We start from the raw sequence: 18,506 nt of genomic DNA on the forward strand, positions 1-18,506 counted from the left end.
GTTTCATTTTTGTTATGCCAGAACTGTATAATAGTAATCACAAAATTATCTCCACAGAAGATGGATAATATTGCTTCTCACACATAAAAACATAAAAATTAAAGAAAACTGAACATCAAATCAAAACAAGAAATACTAGCAAGCAAACACTTGTTTTATTTGTATTTTTCCCTCATCCAAGTCCTCACAAAATTAACTCAACGGAATTTTAAGTTGTCCCACAAACAGGAAACCACAAATAACATCATCATACACCTCAATGTAACAACAGCTAAGCCCAAATTCATAGAGCTGCTAAGCACTTTTCTGCTAAGCGACAATAAGCAAGATAACGGTCACAAATTGTGCACACGTCAGGGTATTTTAGCTGCTAACCTTTTACGGAAAGTTCTAATATTGTTGTGCTTAAACCGTTTGTGTTTAAACAGCTCACTAAAATTGGGCCCAGGTTTTGAGTTGTGTATATTCATTTTTAAAAGAGGTTTTTATTTTCCATTTGTTTTGCTATCCTAAAGCTTGACTGATATCAACTTTATCTTTGTACTTTTGGTCATTTAAATTTGTAGCAGTCACAAATGTATTATCTTCTCCCTGCTGCGTGTTTTCAATTAGTGTCTCATCATAGTTTTATATGAGCGCTATATAACCTTTAAAAGCACTGGACACCTTAGGTAATTGTCAAAGACCAGGGGCGGATTGCACCAAGCGGTCTTAAACCAGTCTATGTGCTATAGCCGGCTAACTTGAGACGCGCTTAGACAGTCTTTAATTATAGATTGCAATAGCGCGGTCTTTAATTATAGCCAGACTTAAATCTTAAGCGTGCTCTGAGCTGGCTATAATCGGTCTTTGTTTTGGTTTTTGTAGATGGCGCTGCCTTTGTTAGTTGTAGATGATTTGAATGATACAAAGAGCTCTAGGATGAGATTGTATTTTAGAAATAGATTACACCCATGGGAGGCATTATGATGATGATCAAGGTGATTGTATCGTAAATGTATGTTCCCAAAAGTAAAAATGATACAACTCACAGATTTGATATCCAATGATTTAAACCAAAGCAATAAGAACAATGCAGTACCACCAGTGCCTGCAGAGTGCTAAGTATTATGGGACATTTGTTCGTATTTCATTACTTTTCACCGACTTATCTAAGAACCGGCTTATTGCAACAGGCTTCATGACTGACTAAGCTAAGACCGTCTAAGGCAGATAGCCGGCTATAACTGACTGGTCTTAGACTGCTGACTAAGACCGTTTTATTGCAATCCGCCCCAGTATGCTCACTTGGTGTATCCTAATGTATGCATAGAATAACAATCCTTTGAAAATTTTGGCTCAATTGGTCATCAAAGTTGCAAGAGGATAATGAAAGAAAAAACACCCTCGTTGCACAAATTTGTGTGCATTCAGATGCATAAAAAAAGGCTTCAGGCCTGAACTATTTTAATATTTGAGTGAGAAGTTACCTGTTTCTCAAAAACTACGTAACTCCAGAGGGAGTCGTTTCGCACAATGTTTTTATACTACCATCAGCTCTCCGTTGCTCATTACCAAGAAAGTTTTTTTATGCTGACAGTTATTATGAGTAATTACCAATAGTGTCCAATGCCTTTAATGAACAATGCACAAAGCGAAAACAGAACTTGATTTCACAAAGCGCTACGATTCATCTTAAGAGTTGTCAGTATTCTTAATGTGATTTGTATTGTGACATCATACTGTGCTTAGCAATTAAGATTGATTCCCCACTTAAGATAGCCTTGATCAAGGCTGTTGACGTACTGTGGCCTGGTTCGCTGCACACGCATGCAGTGCACAAACAAATGTACATGTACATTACCATACATTGTACAGCGATAACAGTATAGCGTAGTCGTGAGTACGGTCGTGTCTTTCTACGTTCAACCTCGCACATGTACCGTAAGTGTACCGTATACAGATGGTACATGTACATGTACAGTACGTATGTGTACATACGCTGTACACATATTATATGCACTGTGTTATGCGCTGGCGGAATTCAGTGATGGGGATTGGGATTTTGCAGATCGCGGCTGGCTGTAGCGCCTTGATCAAGGCTACACTTAAGATCAATCTTAGCTCTTTGTGAAATCTGACCACATTATGACATTCACACTTGGTGAATACACATTATCACTTGCCAAATAGTTGTTCTCATCATTTATAGAAAATATTTGTTTTAAAGTAAACATTCAACTTTAATATCTCGTATTAGTCTCATAACAGTTATTAAAAACAAAACTTATTTAATACAGTTTTATAAACAAAAAAATACAGGGATGTACACTATCGGCAAACTCTCATCTTGAAGTTTATCCTCCGCCAAAAGTTCACCTTTTTCTTTCTATTGTCAAAAGTTCAACTTTTTCTTTCCACTGCCAAAATTTCACCTTTTTCTTTCCACTGCCAAGATTTCACCCTTTTCTTTCCACTGCTGCTACAAAAGCAACTTTAAAGTATCCGCTATGAAACACAAAGGCTAACTATCCTCTCAAAATAAACAACAGAAAGATTTTTTTTGAAAAGAAGACTTTTTAGTACAATTCCTGCTGTTGGTTGCTAAGGAAATGACCTTTGACTTTCAACCAATAGCATACAAACCCTCCACGAATTATTAGTAGATCTCTGTAAAATAAACAATTGAATAAACATCAAACCAAAAATAAAATATACATAATTTATACGGGAATATTGAAATACTTTCGGGGGCTATATACACAATTAGAAAGACCTAAATTTTGTTAATTGTATAAAAACACCATCACTTTGTAGATGTCTGACAAAGAAAATAAGACCTACATGTACATCTATAATTGCTATGAAAAAAGATTGGCACAGATTAAGGACAATCTAGAAAGAGTATTTCTAGTTTCTACTCTCAGAAACTGTAATGCCTTCTTTATGTTTATACACTCGTAAGTCTAATCATATGTTCAAAATCAGTGTTTTGGTGCACAAAATTAAATATTGTTTTATCCCAACTATAGAATCGGTCGAACTATAGTTGGGATCTGCCCATAGTTGGGATTGATGCTGCTATATGCCGCACTATACATTTTTTGGTTCTGTCAAACTACAGTTGGGATCACCCAACTAAAGTTGGGTTCACCAATGAAATAGTTGGATCACCCAATTTGTAGATGTACAGGCTCGACTGTATTCAAATAGTATATTTGATATCTGGTAGGTATTATATTAAATATTTCAATATCAACCACACATTTGGTTTATCTGATAGAAGTTATGGATGTCATATCTTATTTGATAGAGGAAATAGCTGAATATTTAATCGATACATCATCACAGTCCAATCGTGATATATGAAACTAGTATTATAGTTTTAAAGATATCCAGTAACTATAACTTTAATATATCTGAAAGGTGAAATACCTTCAGATAGAGGTAATAGCTGAATATTTAATCGATATATCATCACAATACTTCAGTCCAATTGTGATGTATGATACTAGTATTATATCAACTAGTTCAGATATCCAGTAACTATAACTTTAATATATCTGAAAGGTGAAATACCTTCAGATAGAGGTAATAGCTGATTATACACGAGTAGTTGAATCATTTATAAATTTAGATTTCACCAACCAATATTATGTAATACACACCTCCTTTCTGGATAGAATATTCTACTTAAAAACCATTAACCATAATTACAAAACTTCTTGAAAATGCCAGTCAGTGGTTTGAAATTTGTTTCCGCCTGAAACTTCATGAACTTCATAAACTATCCCATTAAGAAAAATGTACATAAAACCACTATATACTTTTGCATCTGGCAATAGACCTCATGCATTGACGTCATCCAGCCGCCATCTTAGAGGAAAAACATTACATACCAATCGAAACGCACAAATTCGGCCAATGGATTGGCCAATGAACAACCTCCTTTTGACCTTTAGGTGACGGCGCCCTACTGAAATGATGTCATATGCATAAGGTCTATTGTATGGTCGCCGTTAAATGTAAAATGTCCTCATATGGTGCCCGTTTACCAAGGAGAAAATGCTTTGGTGCCCTTGCCCTTTCAAAAACGAAGCATACAGGCCCATGTCAATACCAGACATTATTAAACTCTAACTCGCAAAAGATACCTTTATGCCTGGCTTTAACCAACAACCTTTAGGGAGGTCAAAGTTCATAACACTTCGAAGGGTCAAAGGTCAGCTACAGGTTAGGGTGTACTTCCACATGGTGGATCTCTTAGGAATGTCTATATAGTTAAAGCATAGACACTTAGGCACACATAGCAACTTTGAGATTATTCATTATTTACAGTCATTTTTAGGCCACGACAAGTCTGATGAAATGAATAAATTGTACAAAAAGTTACAAATACCTAAGGTGGCTAATGGTTACTCAGGCATCGCACCGACCTCATCCATAAGAAATCTCAATGATTTTAACGGCTCGATGCTGTGATTTCTTCTGGTTAACCCTCCTACACTTGGTCTAGTTCTTGGTGATTTGACCGACTGTCTGAAACTGCACAGGTTGTGCATGGTGACATAACTGTGCACTGAACTAATTGTGTAAATGTGTGTATTGTATATGATGCATTCATCACAAGATATCACTTGCACGTTTAATTCGTTTATCTATCAATCAGTACCACAATGGATGATACTGAGGGTGCGTTCGTTTAGCTTCCCTGGGTCGACCCTGCAGTGCTCACTCGGGTGAGCCCCTGACAAGAGCAAATTGAACGATCACACTCGTCCTCTCGTGGTGACGGCATGCAACTCAGGTCACTCCCAAGTGACCCACTCCACAAGCAGGGCACTGGGGGCTGAGCCCCGTCAAAGCTATTCGAACATACCGGGGCAGACCGGGTCGACCCAGGAAAGCTAAACGAACGCAACCAGTATGGTCAGGAAGTTGAGAAGTTCGACTGTGCACATGTACAGTTCTCTTTACGAGTTGTTAAAATCACCTTAACATAGCACCCCATCATTTGAAGAAAAGAAAAACCATCCAGTTCAAACTTTGGATGGATCCATGATACAAATTTACGGTTAACTTTGGTTTTCTCTCCGTCAACAAAATCAAAAAAGATAAATTTTAAGGTGAAATCATGGACGAGGGTTTTACAACTTGCTATACATGACCTACCTCTGCCTATGTACATGCTTACAAATATAACAGACGCGCACTTGGTGTGTGTGCTCTTTAAGACGAAATTCTTACATCTTGGCTTCAAAAGGAAATCCATTGAACATTACTTGACTACTCTGTTATCGTGTCAACTACAGCTATCGAGTTATCTACACAAAGTGTGCCACAGTCATTTGCCATTTTATAATCACTCTTCATCCTGGCAAAATTTCATAGAGCTGCTCCGGGTTCTCAACAATTAGCAGGACACCGGTAAAAAAAGGTACATGTGACATGTCATTTTGGCTGGCAACTATTTTCTGGGAAGCTTAATTGGTTTATGCTTAGCTACTTGTTGTGCTTTTGCAGCTCTGGGCCTTGGACACAATATCCAAACTTCTTAAGCAGACAACTGGGAAAAGGTTACCGGCTAAAATACCAAGTTATATGTTACTGTTTGTGACGGTGCCCTGCCTGTTTTTTTGCTTAGCAGAAATCGCTTTACGCAGCTCTTTGAGAGTGACCTCAGTAAATACTTAAAAGTGTCACATTGACGTACACAAGCACAAAAATTCTGAAGGGCAACAGAGGCCATGCCCAGGAATTTTATGAATGAACAACTATGCAGAAGAAGCACAACATGGCACTGTACTCGAAATGGCAAAGCTATTGGTTCTTTGTAAATACCCAATCGTGAATTGATGAGCACACTGTGTGTAGGTAACTCATGTCTGGTAGAACTACATTTAAAACGCTATCCTGGGAGTTACTTCAATAATAACTAGAGTGTTACCTTCCCAATGCAAAGATAGTCTTGATATCAAGCCGTTAATATGTGCCATAGTGTGACTCGGCCACTAGACTGTGGTCAAAGTGTACAAGCTGATGTCTTGTTTAAAGACTAAAACCAAGAGTGTTTGTCATTTGCCGAATCGTCATTGGAGGAAATTTCAGAATGGAGAAGAAACTACTTTAAATCTCAGTATGAAAAGGAATCCGATCTTCCTCAATACAGCAAACAGGGCCAATTGGGAATCAACCATTTATAGGGCCATTTGGGAATCAACCGTTTATAGGGCCAATTGGTAATCATCCATGCTATCAGTTTTCCTCAAGCTTCAGTATTTAAGCTCACTTTTTGAGGCATCCATGGTTAAAAATATGAAACAATAAATCATATGGATACCATAGGTACTTGCTTTTCTGAGCTCAAAAAATTCCACAAAAGAGTAAAAATTTGTGTTTTTCTTCTTTTGGTCACATCTGCGTTAGGTTGAAGTTAAGAGGAAGGAAGAAAAGTAGCATTCTAGTTATTGGAAATACCCCCAGGAATCAATCTTACTGTGGCAGAGACAAGTCTTTGTAATGTGGCAGCCATCTTGGAATTTCTATGCACAGATCTATGAGAGTCACAATGAGGCTCGAGTGTAACTTAGACTGGTACCCATCATTCATGAGAGGACCCATTTGTGTAGCGGTAGCAAGTCAAATGTTTCTATCCAATTGTAGAAACCCTTTTGGGTTGAATAAAGACAAATTGACAAGAGCAGGACTTGAACCTGCAACCTCCGGATTAATGGCCGGCGCTCTACCAACTGAGCTATCTCACCCTATTTATTTAAAATTCACCCAGTCGGTTTCGTTACCTTGTCCAAAACTCAAGGTCTCCAGGGGTGGATTTCACTGAGAGTTAAGACTAGTCTTATCTTGAGTAAGGACGAGTTACTCATCCTAACTTAGGACTAGTCTTAAGTTTTTAATATCTCCCAGGACTAGTCTTAAGTTAGGACTAGTCCTAACAACTCTTTGTGAAATCCATCCCAGTTGACATTGTCGTTCATGTTTGACTTGACTGGGCCACTTGGAGAGCATTGTGACTGGTCCATAGGTGTTTTGCTTTGCATTTGGCCAGCGAACACGGTAAGGCCTACAATCACACCCTAAAATTCAAACAACATTTCTTCTACTATCGGAACACTTCAGATGGCATTGCTTTGTAGAATAACTGGAAAGAGTACCAACTACTTTTTAGTTGAAGAACCAATCCCACCACCTCGAATCGTTTCCAAAGCTTGGCCATATGTTTTTATTAGCCAGGTGCATTTATGACATGAAAGTAAGGGTACCAGTCAAATGTTGTACACAATACAATGTAGAGAGAGCATGGCTACCAACCTTTATCTCTGCCACATGAAGATTTTAATAAACACCCCCCTTTCCAACCCCCACAAAGCCCCGCCTCCTATGAAGAAGGCCAGCATACCCTATGACTGGGGATCGCTTTGTAGTTCTTTGATTTGTTTGATGAGATAGGCTTTCTCGTCGTTGAACTGCTCGTCCTCCGTCCTGTCGGTGTGGAACGCGGACAGGAACTCGACGAGTTTACTCTGGTTCTTGTGGAGTATGCCGAGGATGGCTGGGGTTTTATTCGGGTTGGCTACAAATACCTGCAGAGTGGAGTAAAACAATCAAATTTTCACCGTTTTCACAGAGGTATGGGTTAAAGGTAGGGTCGTTGATTGGGGTGACATGGGGTGTCAAGGCCGAGTGGTTAATTAAGAGCATCGAATACAATCTCTTGTGGTTAAGTCATCAGAGTGTGGGTTTGAATCTCCATCATGGCGCTTGTGTCCTTCACCAAGATGCTTTACTGTAATTACTCCTCTTCACCCAGGGGTAAAAATGGGTACCTGCGAGGGTAGAGGTTGATATTGTGTTTGAAAAATCCACTTGAGTGCCACGTGAACCATTTCTTGGAATTCTGAGTGTTGGTGTTCGTCCACGAACGCTGCTGTTAGATGCAGTTGGTAGGAAATCTGAGGGGACTATTACTTCGCTTACTGGATCGCGGGTAATTCTCGTTATTTTTACATTCACTGCCACGGAATGACCATAACAATCCATCGCAAATTTCTATCAGCACTGTTTATTCCCAAGGCTTACGTTTTTTTTAGATAACCAATAGAGGGCGCTCTCTACGCCTGTCGGGACTTACCTTGAAGACGTGGAACGCCTCAAACTGTATGTTTCTGCTGGTGTCTCTCAGCATGTTCATCATAAGTTTAAGGTTTTCCGGGTTACTGATATACTTGGTCATGATGGTGAAGTTGTGTCTGTCCAGCAGCAGCTCACCGAGCAGCTACGGAAAATAAGCAAAGAATTTTGTATAAATTTAGCATGACACTTAAGATTTAAATTAAGCTTGGGCGACTTAGTGTCAAAGTCGCGACATTGCTTACTCAAGTCACAACTACTGTTTTTCAACTACTCGGTTAATCGTGCAGCATCGACTACTACAAAAATAGTCGCAACCTGCTTTCTGAACCAATTGTGACGCTCACGACTCTGCACGACTTTCCACGACACCTTAATATACTTAAGTAACACAATCAGACATCAGTGACACAATCTTTCAATCCTTTCTCATTGTTCAACTTTACATTTACCCAGTCAGCTTCCCTTGTGGTTTTGTTACTTGGTTTTTGAAATTTTATACACTAGAATCTCTGACTACATACCTTCAACGATTGTCTCTTCGTGACGTAGTTCTCGGAGTTCAGCAACTTTTGGTATTTTTCAAACACGCTGTCGTAATTCTTCTCTAGAAATTCCGCACACAGAATTTTATGTCTGGTTAACAACTCCTAAACACAACAAAAGAAGAAGAAAAAGAAAAAGAAAAAAAAATGAATGAAATGTTTTTTAGATGACTGGTGTTCTAGTATTCTTCAACATTATCATTGAACAAGTAAGCAACCCTTAAAAGATAATTTTTTTGAAAGGCCCACTGCTGATTAGAAATCGGTATATTTATATAATTCTGAAAGTGTGGTATACATGTAAACCACTTAATTACTCAGTTAAACAATTCTCAGAGTCCCAGGCCAAACACTTCACGGAGGCAACAAAGGCGATTGCCTCCATGTCCCCTAGTCAGTGCCTTGGTGCCCTTGAAATGCTCCAGTAGAAATTTACAATTTCCTCATAGGGTGCCCTTTACCAAAGAGAAATTGCCTTTGTGCCCTTGCCCGTCCAAAAACGAAGCAAACAAACACGGAGTCCATTTGTACAAGTAAAGGGTCTGTTCAAAATAAATCCAGGACAGGTAGTCCTCCTATGTAATTTTTTTAATTAGATTTCCATGGGACTGTTTTTCTCGTCAAAAGGCACAGAATTCTCAGCTGCCCTAAAGACATGCCCTACGCAATGCACCCCGCCAAGTGCTCTGCAGTTTGACAGGCTGATTAAAACCTAGTACAAACAAACTTATGGTATGAGTGATCTAGGAGGTTTGGATGTCAACGTATTTCACTAAAAAGATGTGAAGTGTGATTTTTAAGTGCAAGGCATGTAGGGACCCAAGGACAGTCCGGCAGATGTTGTATTAAAGACACTGGACACTATTGGCAATTGTCAAAGACTAGCCTTCACAGTTGGTGTATATCAACATATGTATAAAATAACAAACCTGTGAAAATTTCAGCTCAATTGGTCGTCGAAGTTGCAAAGGTAAAAATGAAATAAATAAACAAACACCCTTGTAACACAAAATTGTGTGCTTTCATATGCTTGACTTCGAGACCTCAAATTCTAAATATGAGGTCTCGAAATCAAATTCGTGGAAAATTACTTCTTTCTCAAAAACTACATTTCTTCAGAGGGAGCCGTTTCTCACCATGTTTTATACCATCAAGCCCTCCCCATTTCTCGTTACCAAGAAAGGATTTATGCTAATAATTAATTTGAGTAATTACCAATAGTGTCCACTGCCTTTAAACTGTAACCGAATTGTTTTACCAAATTGTCTAGTGTTGGAGCTTTTGTAAACATCGGTTTTTACCTTGAATGTTGCAAAGGCATCTGATGCGATGTCAAATGTTGACATCTCTACGTAGGTGAAGAATTTATAAAACTCATCACTGTTGAGGATAATCTTAGCGAGCTCTACAAATCGGATGCTGTCCCTTAGCATGATGCCGCAGTTCAATGCAATCTGCTGGTTCTCATAGCTGAAGGTATAAAGGTATATTTAAAACTATTGTCACTATAGTTATAAAAGTAATTCTAAGTAAAACTTAAGACGCTTCAATAGTCAGTATTTTCATGTAAGATATTGTGGAGCTTTTAGTATGAGACCAATTCCTTTACATAGCACCATGTAATGGTTTACAAGGTGCTGTGACGCAATATGCAGTCAATCAAACCAGGAACACCATGGCGAACACCTTCTCTTTACAATAAGTGCACTGGGTTCTCTACACACAGGACCAACGCCATGAGGGCACAGCAATAATGATTTTAAGTGTGTTACTTAAGGACACAAGTGTCACGACCAGGACTCGAACCCACATTTTACTGAACAGAAACACCAGAGCTTGAGTCCAGTGCTCTTACCGCTCAGGGCATGACACCCCATCGCAAAACTAAAATCTAAGATCGAGTTCGGGCGGTGTGTTCTTGGATGCTCAAGAACACGTAGCACTCTGTTCATGTATCTTCCCACCGAACGATGATGATGTACAGTGTTGTCCTCGACTGATCCATGCTGAAAGGTATTTTGTGATCTTGTTCCGAGCGCATTGTTCTCAGGTCGTGTTCTCATCGTTCGGGCGTGCGAACAGTGCACTCGGGCCAAGAACAAACTGCCCGAACTCGGCCTATATTTCAAATCTGCTTACCCCCTGCATAGTGTGAAGAGGATTTCCTTTTTGGAACAGATGTGATCCACCGTCGGGGAGCGACTCCCAATCTGCCTCCTTAAGATGTTGTTGTAGATCTGGGCGACATCTTTCTTTGCCTGGAAACACAATAATGAACCATACGTTTACACCAGAACATTGTGCACGGACGAAAATAATGAAATACAACCAAAAACTAGAAGTCTCCCAATTTCCATAAATCTATGGGTACGCATTTTTGTTTGTGTCCATTTTGAAAACAGTTTGAAAACTACTGTTATCTGAATGTTATATCAATTAACAATCATGTGTTAATTATAAAAGATCTGCAAAGAGCAGCAATATTTACGTGTTGTTCATTTGGTGTCTTTGTAATAGAAAGATTTTGGCTGTGCACATAATAGTTCGAAAATTTCTTAAAAAAAACATCTACCGATCAAGTAGATTTACGCATGGTTGTTACTGCAAACCTAATCTACTTTGAAACCTCACCATGCAACGCCTCAAATCCAATATTACCAAAAACTAACTTCACTATCGAAAGTTGCTGTGGGCTTCTAACCAAAAGTTTGTATTGCCAATAATTTTAAGAGTGATAACAAAAGTTATACCTTCCCTGAAAGACACTGGACACTATTGGTAATTGTGGAAGACCAGTCTTTTCACTTGGTGTATCTCAACATATGCATAAAATAACAAACCTGTGAAAATTTGAGCTCAATTGGTCTTCGAAGTTGCGAGATAATAATGAAAGAAAAAACAGATGGTTGATTTCGAGACCTCAAATTCGTGGAAAGTTACTTCTTTCTCGAACACAATGTCACATCAGAGGGAGCCGTTTCTCCCAATGTTTTATACTATCAACCTCTCCCCATTACTCGTCATCAAGTAAGGTTTTATGCTAATATTTGTATCTGAATGTTATATCAATTAACAATCGCTGCCCAGTGCCTTCAAGAGAACTTGTACACCTACCTCAAAGTCAAGATAAGGAAGGTTCGTGATAAGCGACAGCAAGAGGGAGTTATCATACATGGTGTGAGCGAGCTGACCGACCAACTCTGTCTGCGGGTCTTGATCACCGGTTCCGTAGAGAATGGTCTTCATCCCAACGAGATTCTTCGATACATCTTCTTGTGCCTGAGAAAACAAATAAATTGTCACTATAAATTTACATAATGCACACGCAGTCTTCACATCTTCAACTCTGGAATTCAATTCAATTCAATGCAACGATAAAAAATAAAAACATTAAAAAAACCAGTACATCAATATAACTGTGGAGGCAGATTAAAAAAAGCATGACTTGGAACAGCCTACAAAACGAAAACAGAATGTCATCACACACAACCCAAACCCCCACCTAATCCTAAAAAGGGGTAGGGTGTCCCTTTGATTTGAAATGCCTCCCCCCCTCCCATCTATCGGCAATCTCTATTAACAGTGGTCCATTGGCCAGATACTATTTAAAACACCCAAAGACCAGTCAGAATGCTCTCCAAGTGGTCCCCGGCTGGCTAGTATGGTCAGTCAGGCTGCGAATTCGACACAAGATGACCTCATTGCCAGTCCATAGGGTGTATTTCATCTTGCCTTTATAATGGATGTGTTGATTTTTAAAATAATTACAGTAAACAAAATCAACAGATTTAACCATTTGCTAATTGAATTGCGTCAAAAGTTACACGAACCTTCTCTGCTTTCTTTCCTTCCTGGCATTTCTCGATCACCTCCAGCGCCTCGTGGACGATTTTGACGAGCTCAGTTGGCGTCTTCGTCTTCGTCCCAAAAAGAGGCATGGCGAACTCTCTGGTTAGATCTGACCTCAAGACTCTAGATATGTTTAGTGCCAAACGTCTGGCCACTGACCATGCAACCACTGGCCCCAGAGGATGGTCACAGACTGGTCAAGGACTGGACACAAGACTAGCAGACTTGGTTCTTGAACGGGTCTTATCGGCAGTAATGATTTCTACAGTGGGAAACAAATTGCAAGTATTATTACAATTACTGGATACTTGCCACTTGGATGAGGAAACAACTGAATTAATAAAAATGTTATACATTTTACAGTTACACTTGTACATTTTCAAATGTAGAAAAGGTCTGGTTTCCGGAAGGGCACATTCCAATTAGCCTTACCACAGAACACTCTTCAAAGGCACCAGCCCACTTATTTTATTTAAAATTAATTAAAATAATAGTAATCAAAATACTTATATAATAAACCCTTATCACACCCAAGGGCACTGTGCTCATATATTCTAACTGTAAAGTATGCTGAGCTATGTTTGAAATACATGTACATGTGCAAGGCTTATTTTACATATTCACCATGTAATTATGGTTTACAAGGTGCTGTAGTGCAATCTGTAGTCAACTTTTGTACAAGAAAACACAGAGGCTACAATCAAACAAGGGTTAACCCAGCTTCTCAATTATTTACACAGCCGTGGACGAATTCCTATAATGTACTACAGGCTTTGAAAGTCATCTTTGCCAAGTTTGAGAGGGCAAGGCCATTTTCATTATGCAAAGGGCACTTCCAATCCATTGGAAAATCTACATTGTCTATGGGAATCTTGTGAATGTACAGTACAGTACATCAAATCAAGTCCAAGAGCCATGGGATCAGGTTGTGTACATGAATTCAAGACCTGCCTGTCTCTACAATGTATGCCCCCAGGGCCCACTATCAAGCCCACTATCATGGATCTGCTTACCGTTAGCACAGAATCGGGGCTTACAGATGCAGGGAATTCTGTGCTTACGGCAAGCGTATTTCACGGGTTAGCGACGAATTTTGGCTTCTGCACCTGCGTTACAAAGCATTCTACGCTTACAAGGCTAGTGCAGAAATTCGGCACTTGCATGTAAGCGGGGAATTCGGCGGTACGCAGAGCCATGAAATTGTGCCCTCGTCTTCGCCTTGGTGCCCTTTGAAATGTTCCAATAGAAATTTGATTTCCCTCACAAGAGGCACCTTTCAATCATGCCCGCTTAAATGAAACGATCACAAACAATCACACTTTAAATTGCTTGCCACCGACGTGTAAACGCCTTCATGAGCAATTGCACACTCAACTGTTAAGGCCCATAACACGGTTGCTAAATACCGACAACCAAAATACATACACGTACATGTAATCCTGAACATACCATAAACCAATAAACTGCATATGACAGGCATGTTAGATTCTTCCGACCGAGTAAAAGTGCTACCCCGAAAAAAATCATTTACACATCATGAACATCTTATTAGGGAGGGGGGGGGGGGGGGGGAGAGGGGTTACATGAAAGGGAACCACATGAACTAGGAATAATTACCACTGGTATTTGGGTAGAGTTCAAATCTAAAGGTCAAATTATGTACAGAGCGGATTGAATTTAGAGGGCCATGTAGACTACAATTATCAAATAGACACAACTGCAGAGTTGGTTACCTCCCTAAAATACACTACGCATTCCAAACATGCCTTCACCATGAGACCCAGCGTACAAAGCCCTGGCACATTTAGGATCATATCCGTCCACGCTGACGTACATTGAAATCCTACTCTTCAACTTAAACATGATTCTTTTTTAAACGTCATTAGTATAAAAAAACACATTGAACCACAGTTAATTAATACTGAAGCAAAACCATGTCACTCATCAAGACTAACGCTAAAACAAACCACCTCATCCTACTCAACAGTATTGGTATTTCTACAAAATTTACATGTAACTGTCAGCATAATGTAAAACCTGACTTGGTAACGAGCAATAAAGACCTGTTGATAGTATAAAACATCGTGAGAAAGGACTCCCTCTGTGAAGAAACGTGATTTTTGAGAAAGAGGTTATTTCTCACTCAAATAAAATACTTCAGCTGAAGCCTTTTCTTATGCATACTGAAAGCACACAAAGTAATGCAACAAGGGGTGTTTTTTTTGTTCATTATTCTCTTGCAAATTCAATGACCAATTTAGCCCAAACTTGTACAGAGACATTGTGCCTACTATTTTTTCCTTGTATACATGTAAGTTTGCATCAATGTAAAGTACGAGTAATTCATACGAATCATAGAACCAAAAAAATTTGTTTAGCCATATAGTAAAATAAACCCTCTCTCACATTGAGCCGTGATGATCACTTAAGATGTGAAACCGTGTCACTCATAATACAATGTACTATAAGCTAAAACAATAACACGCCCTACCACTTTGTATATAAAAAAACAGTGTGCTTATCTTTCCTTGCATGTAAATTTGCATTTATGTTGATTTGAAGTACGAATAATTCAAGCACTTAATGTGACCATGCTTTCCCCACATGATGTAGAATGGTGTCACACTCAAGCATGCCTATGGCATTTAACGTGTCTGCATGCATACAATTCTTACTGTATATTGTCTGCAGCTAGCTCTGTGACTACATGTACTTTAATACAGAATAAAATTCCAACAACATTTTTTCCATACATACATTACATGTAATGTTAAAAACGGTCAATTTATAACCATGGCATGCCTTTTATTAGCATAGAGTTGTGCATAATTTAAAAACAAAGATGGAGCTTCGATCCAGTTAAAGGTTTGAAAAACACACACAAATAATTTTGTATTAAGCAGGGCTGGAATTTCATCTTTGAGGGGGCAAGGCCAAATCACTGGGGTGGGATTCGAACCCACGACCTTTGCCTTGCTATTTACATGTAAAGCAGATGTCTTACCACTAGACCATCCAGCTATGTCTAAGATATCTGCTCTAGCAATGCAAAGGTCGTGGGTTAGAAATTCTTTTTCTCTCACACAACTCTGGAAAGTACTGAGATACAGTGCTTTAAAGGCAGTGAACACTATTGGTAATTACTCGAAATATTTATTAGCATAAAACCTTTCTTCGTAACGAGTAATAGGGAGAGGTTGATAGTATAAAACATTATGAGAAACGGCTCCCTCTGAAGTAACGTAGTTTTCTAGAAAGAAGTAATTTTCCACAAATTTGATTTTGAGACCTCAGATTTAGAATTTGAGATCTCGAAATCACGCATCTGAAAGCACCCAACTTGTGTGACAAGGGTGTTCTTTCTTTCATTAATATCTCGCAACTTCGACAACTGATTGAGCTCAAATTTTCACAGGTTTGTTATTTTACGCATATGTTGAGATACACCAACTGTGAAGACTAGTCTTTGACAATTACCAATAGTGTCCAGAGTGTTTAAATACATTTGGTGTTAGGATAAAAACAATATTCTTTATCCAGATGCAAAACTAACAATTACATAAAGTACACTGTAAATATATTGTAAGTAAACAATTTGAACACCCATTTTTTAAATTTCCAGTCAAATTTGGACACCCTTTCACCAAATCCTGGCTTAAAACCGTGGGAGTAAAAGTACAACTGGTATTGCCCCCTTAAAAATAACCTGACATCCATCCCAAGACCGCTTCTTGCAGACAGAGGGGATGATTATTAGATTTCCTGTGTTAGTAGACTGAGTGTGATGAGAATGCCTTCTCATTGTGTCCGTGCGTGGTGATGCATCGCTCCGCGTGTAAAATTTAAGACAATGCTGAAATGAGCTAACTGAGGTAGTGTGTATAGTGACACTGCGAGTGTCATGCTCTTATACATGTGGCGGGTATGACCTACATTACAAATACACTGTATGCAGCATAATACATGTACCGGTACATAGGCCTATCACTGTATGGATCAAGCGATTAAAGACAATGCACTGTTCTAGCACAGTCATAAGAAAGGTGCCATCACTGCCATTATGCATTCTAATAGATTCTGAACTTAAAAGTTTCCACTCTATGAGCTTTAGATCTAACCAGGGCCCAATTTCATGTCTCTGCTTACCGCCGAATTTCAGCGCTAGCCTTGTAAGCGTAGAATGCCTACATCATGTAGTAACATGGAGTACGCATGCGCAAAAGCTAAAATTCGCCGCGAACCCAGGAATACACTTGCCGTAAGCACAGAGTTCCAGGCTGCTTCCGTAAGCGCCAATTCTGTGCTTACTTAAGTAATATGCATGGAACTTCTTCTATGAGAGGGCAAGGCCATTTTCATTTTGCAAAGGTAAGTTCCTTTGGAAAATCTGTCATGAGACCAATCAAAAATTGCATACAAATAAACAAACAAACAAACCGTATACCATAAATAAAATCAAGTCTGTGCAAAATGCAACACTCAATCGAACAATGATTATCGCAATTAAGCAGGGCTAACTAGTCTGTCAAATGCAACAACAAACTATGACGTCATATCTTACATAATACTACTAGGACTATAAATTTACAATACAATCGAAATTCTGTCATGAACAAAGAAGATAACTTTTGGGAGAGGTCAGGAATGGGATACAAATTTTTCCTCCAAACATCTTAACAAGTGAAGGGTGACTTGGTGTTGAAAAAGTCACCAGTCACAGTGACCCAATGGGTCTTTTTCATGAAATATGCTAATTACATTCACGCATGCTGACAGACCCTGTTGTGTTGGATGGCAAACGCCATAGAGTTGTGCGCTAAGCAGACGCAAAATCGCGTCTGCGTCACAAACCCATTATCCGTGTACAAAACAGCACAATGTTCCCTCATTAATAATAAATAATAATAATAATAATAAGACTTGTAATGCGCACATATCCACCCTGCTGGGTGTTCAAGGCGCAGAAATTGTTGCCATCCAAAGTGTACTGTTAGTGTTAAGTGTTAGTGTGCAATTTACATATATCATGAAAAGGGTCCATTGCATTTGTAACTCACTTGACTTGTGTCTGTTTTTATAAGAAATAGCAGTGGTTTTTGACATTTTGAATTTAAATACAATCCAATATGTGATAAGATTATTATTATCATAAATAATCTCCATTTAATGACCTATGCACAATGAATGTAAACAAAATAACAGTGAATTTATTGTTGGACTCGGCCTCCTGCCGGCCCTCCCCCACACCATGCCCCCCCCCCACTTCAAAATCAAAATGGGCTCTGACCCTGCTGGGGCCCCCTGCCTTGGTTGGCTGGGGGTAAAAAGTTGGAGGGCAGACATGAAAAAATCATGCTTGGCATACGTGCGGGTATAATGTCATGGCTCTGCTTACACCGCAGGATTATGTGCTTACCAATTCCTGTGTAATATTCAATTAAGTGGTAAGCAAAAAATTCCGCGGTAAGCAGTCGTACTCATACGCCTGTGTACATATGCACGACATGCATTCGATCCCCTTCCCTGCTGCCTGGCCTGCTGAAAGAAAATTAATCTGCAATCACGATAATTTTAAACCGATGAAAAGCTTATTTAGCCAAACACTTCAGTTTAAACCCGAGAAACAGTTTCCTCGGAACACACTTGTACAAATTAATTTAAAAAACTGTGACCCCTATTGACGATTAACCCAATAAAATGTGAAATTTCGGCCATACTTTACCTCGTCCAGTCCACACAATCCACCATCAATCAGGCAAAATGGTCCCGAACCCACACACACATTTACTGCACACCTAATGTTATGACGTCACTACTTTTGCAGTCGTGTTCTTGACCCGGAAATGTCAAATAAAATAATTTTCCCTCCCAATTTTAAAATTAATATCTAAACGCAGTACTCCCAAACTTCAAATTCACCCTATATTTGTCAAAACAGATTAATTAAGGGAGGAATTTGAAACACTCCTTAATGCTATTGCATAT

At 39.0% G+C, this 18,506-nt stretch overlaps 1 protein-coding gene across 1 annotated transcript; it reads right to left on the minus strand.

Moving 5' to 3' along the window:
• Positions 1 to 133: 133 nt before the first annotated feature.
• On the minus strand, positions 134 to 18,355 carry LOC139944874 (calcium-binding protein 39-like). Its single transcript, XM_071942021.1, has 8 exons — positions 18,244 to 18,355; positions 12,503 to 12,783; positions 11,787 to 11,951; positions 10,812 to 10,930; positions 9,974 to 10,142; positions 8,652 to 8,777; positions 8,129 to 8,272; positions 134 to 7,580 (listed from the first exon to the last, which is right to left on the minus strand). The coding sequence occupies exons 2-8, from the start codon at positions 12,608 to 12,610 to the stop codon at positions 7,398 to 7,400; spliced, it is 1,014 nt and encodes a 337-aa protein (XP_071798122.1). The 5' UTR covers positions 12,611 to 12,783; positions 18,244 to 18,355; the 3' UTR covers positions 134 to 7,397.
• Between the last annotated feature and the right edge of the window lie 151 nt (positions 18,356 to 18,506).

This window comes from Asterias amurensis, chromosome 12, assembly GCF_032118995.1.
Source record: "Asterias amurensis chromosome 12, ASM3211899v1".
NCBI classification, from domain to species: Eukaryota; Metazoa; Echinodermata; class Asteroidea; order Forcipulatida; family Asteriidae; genus Asterias; species Asterias amurensis.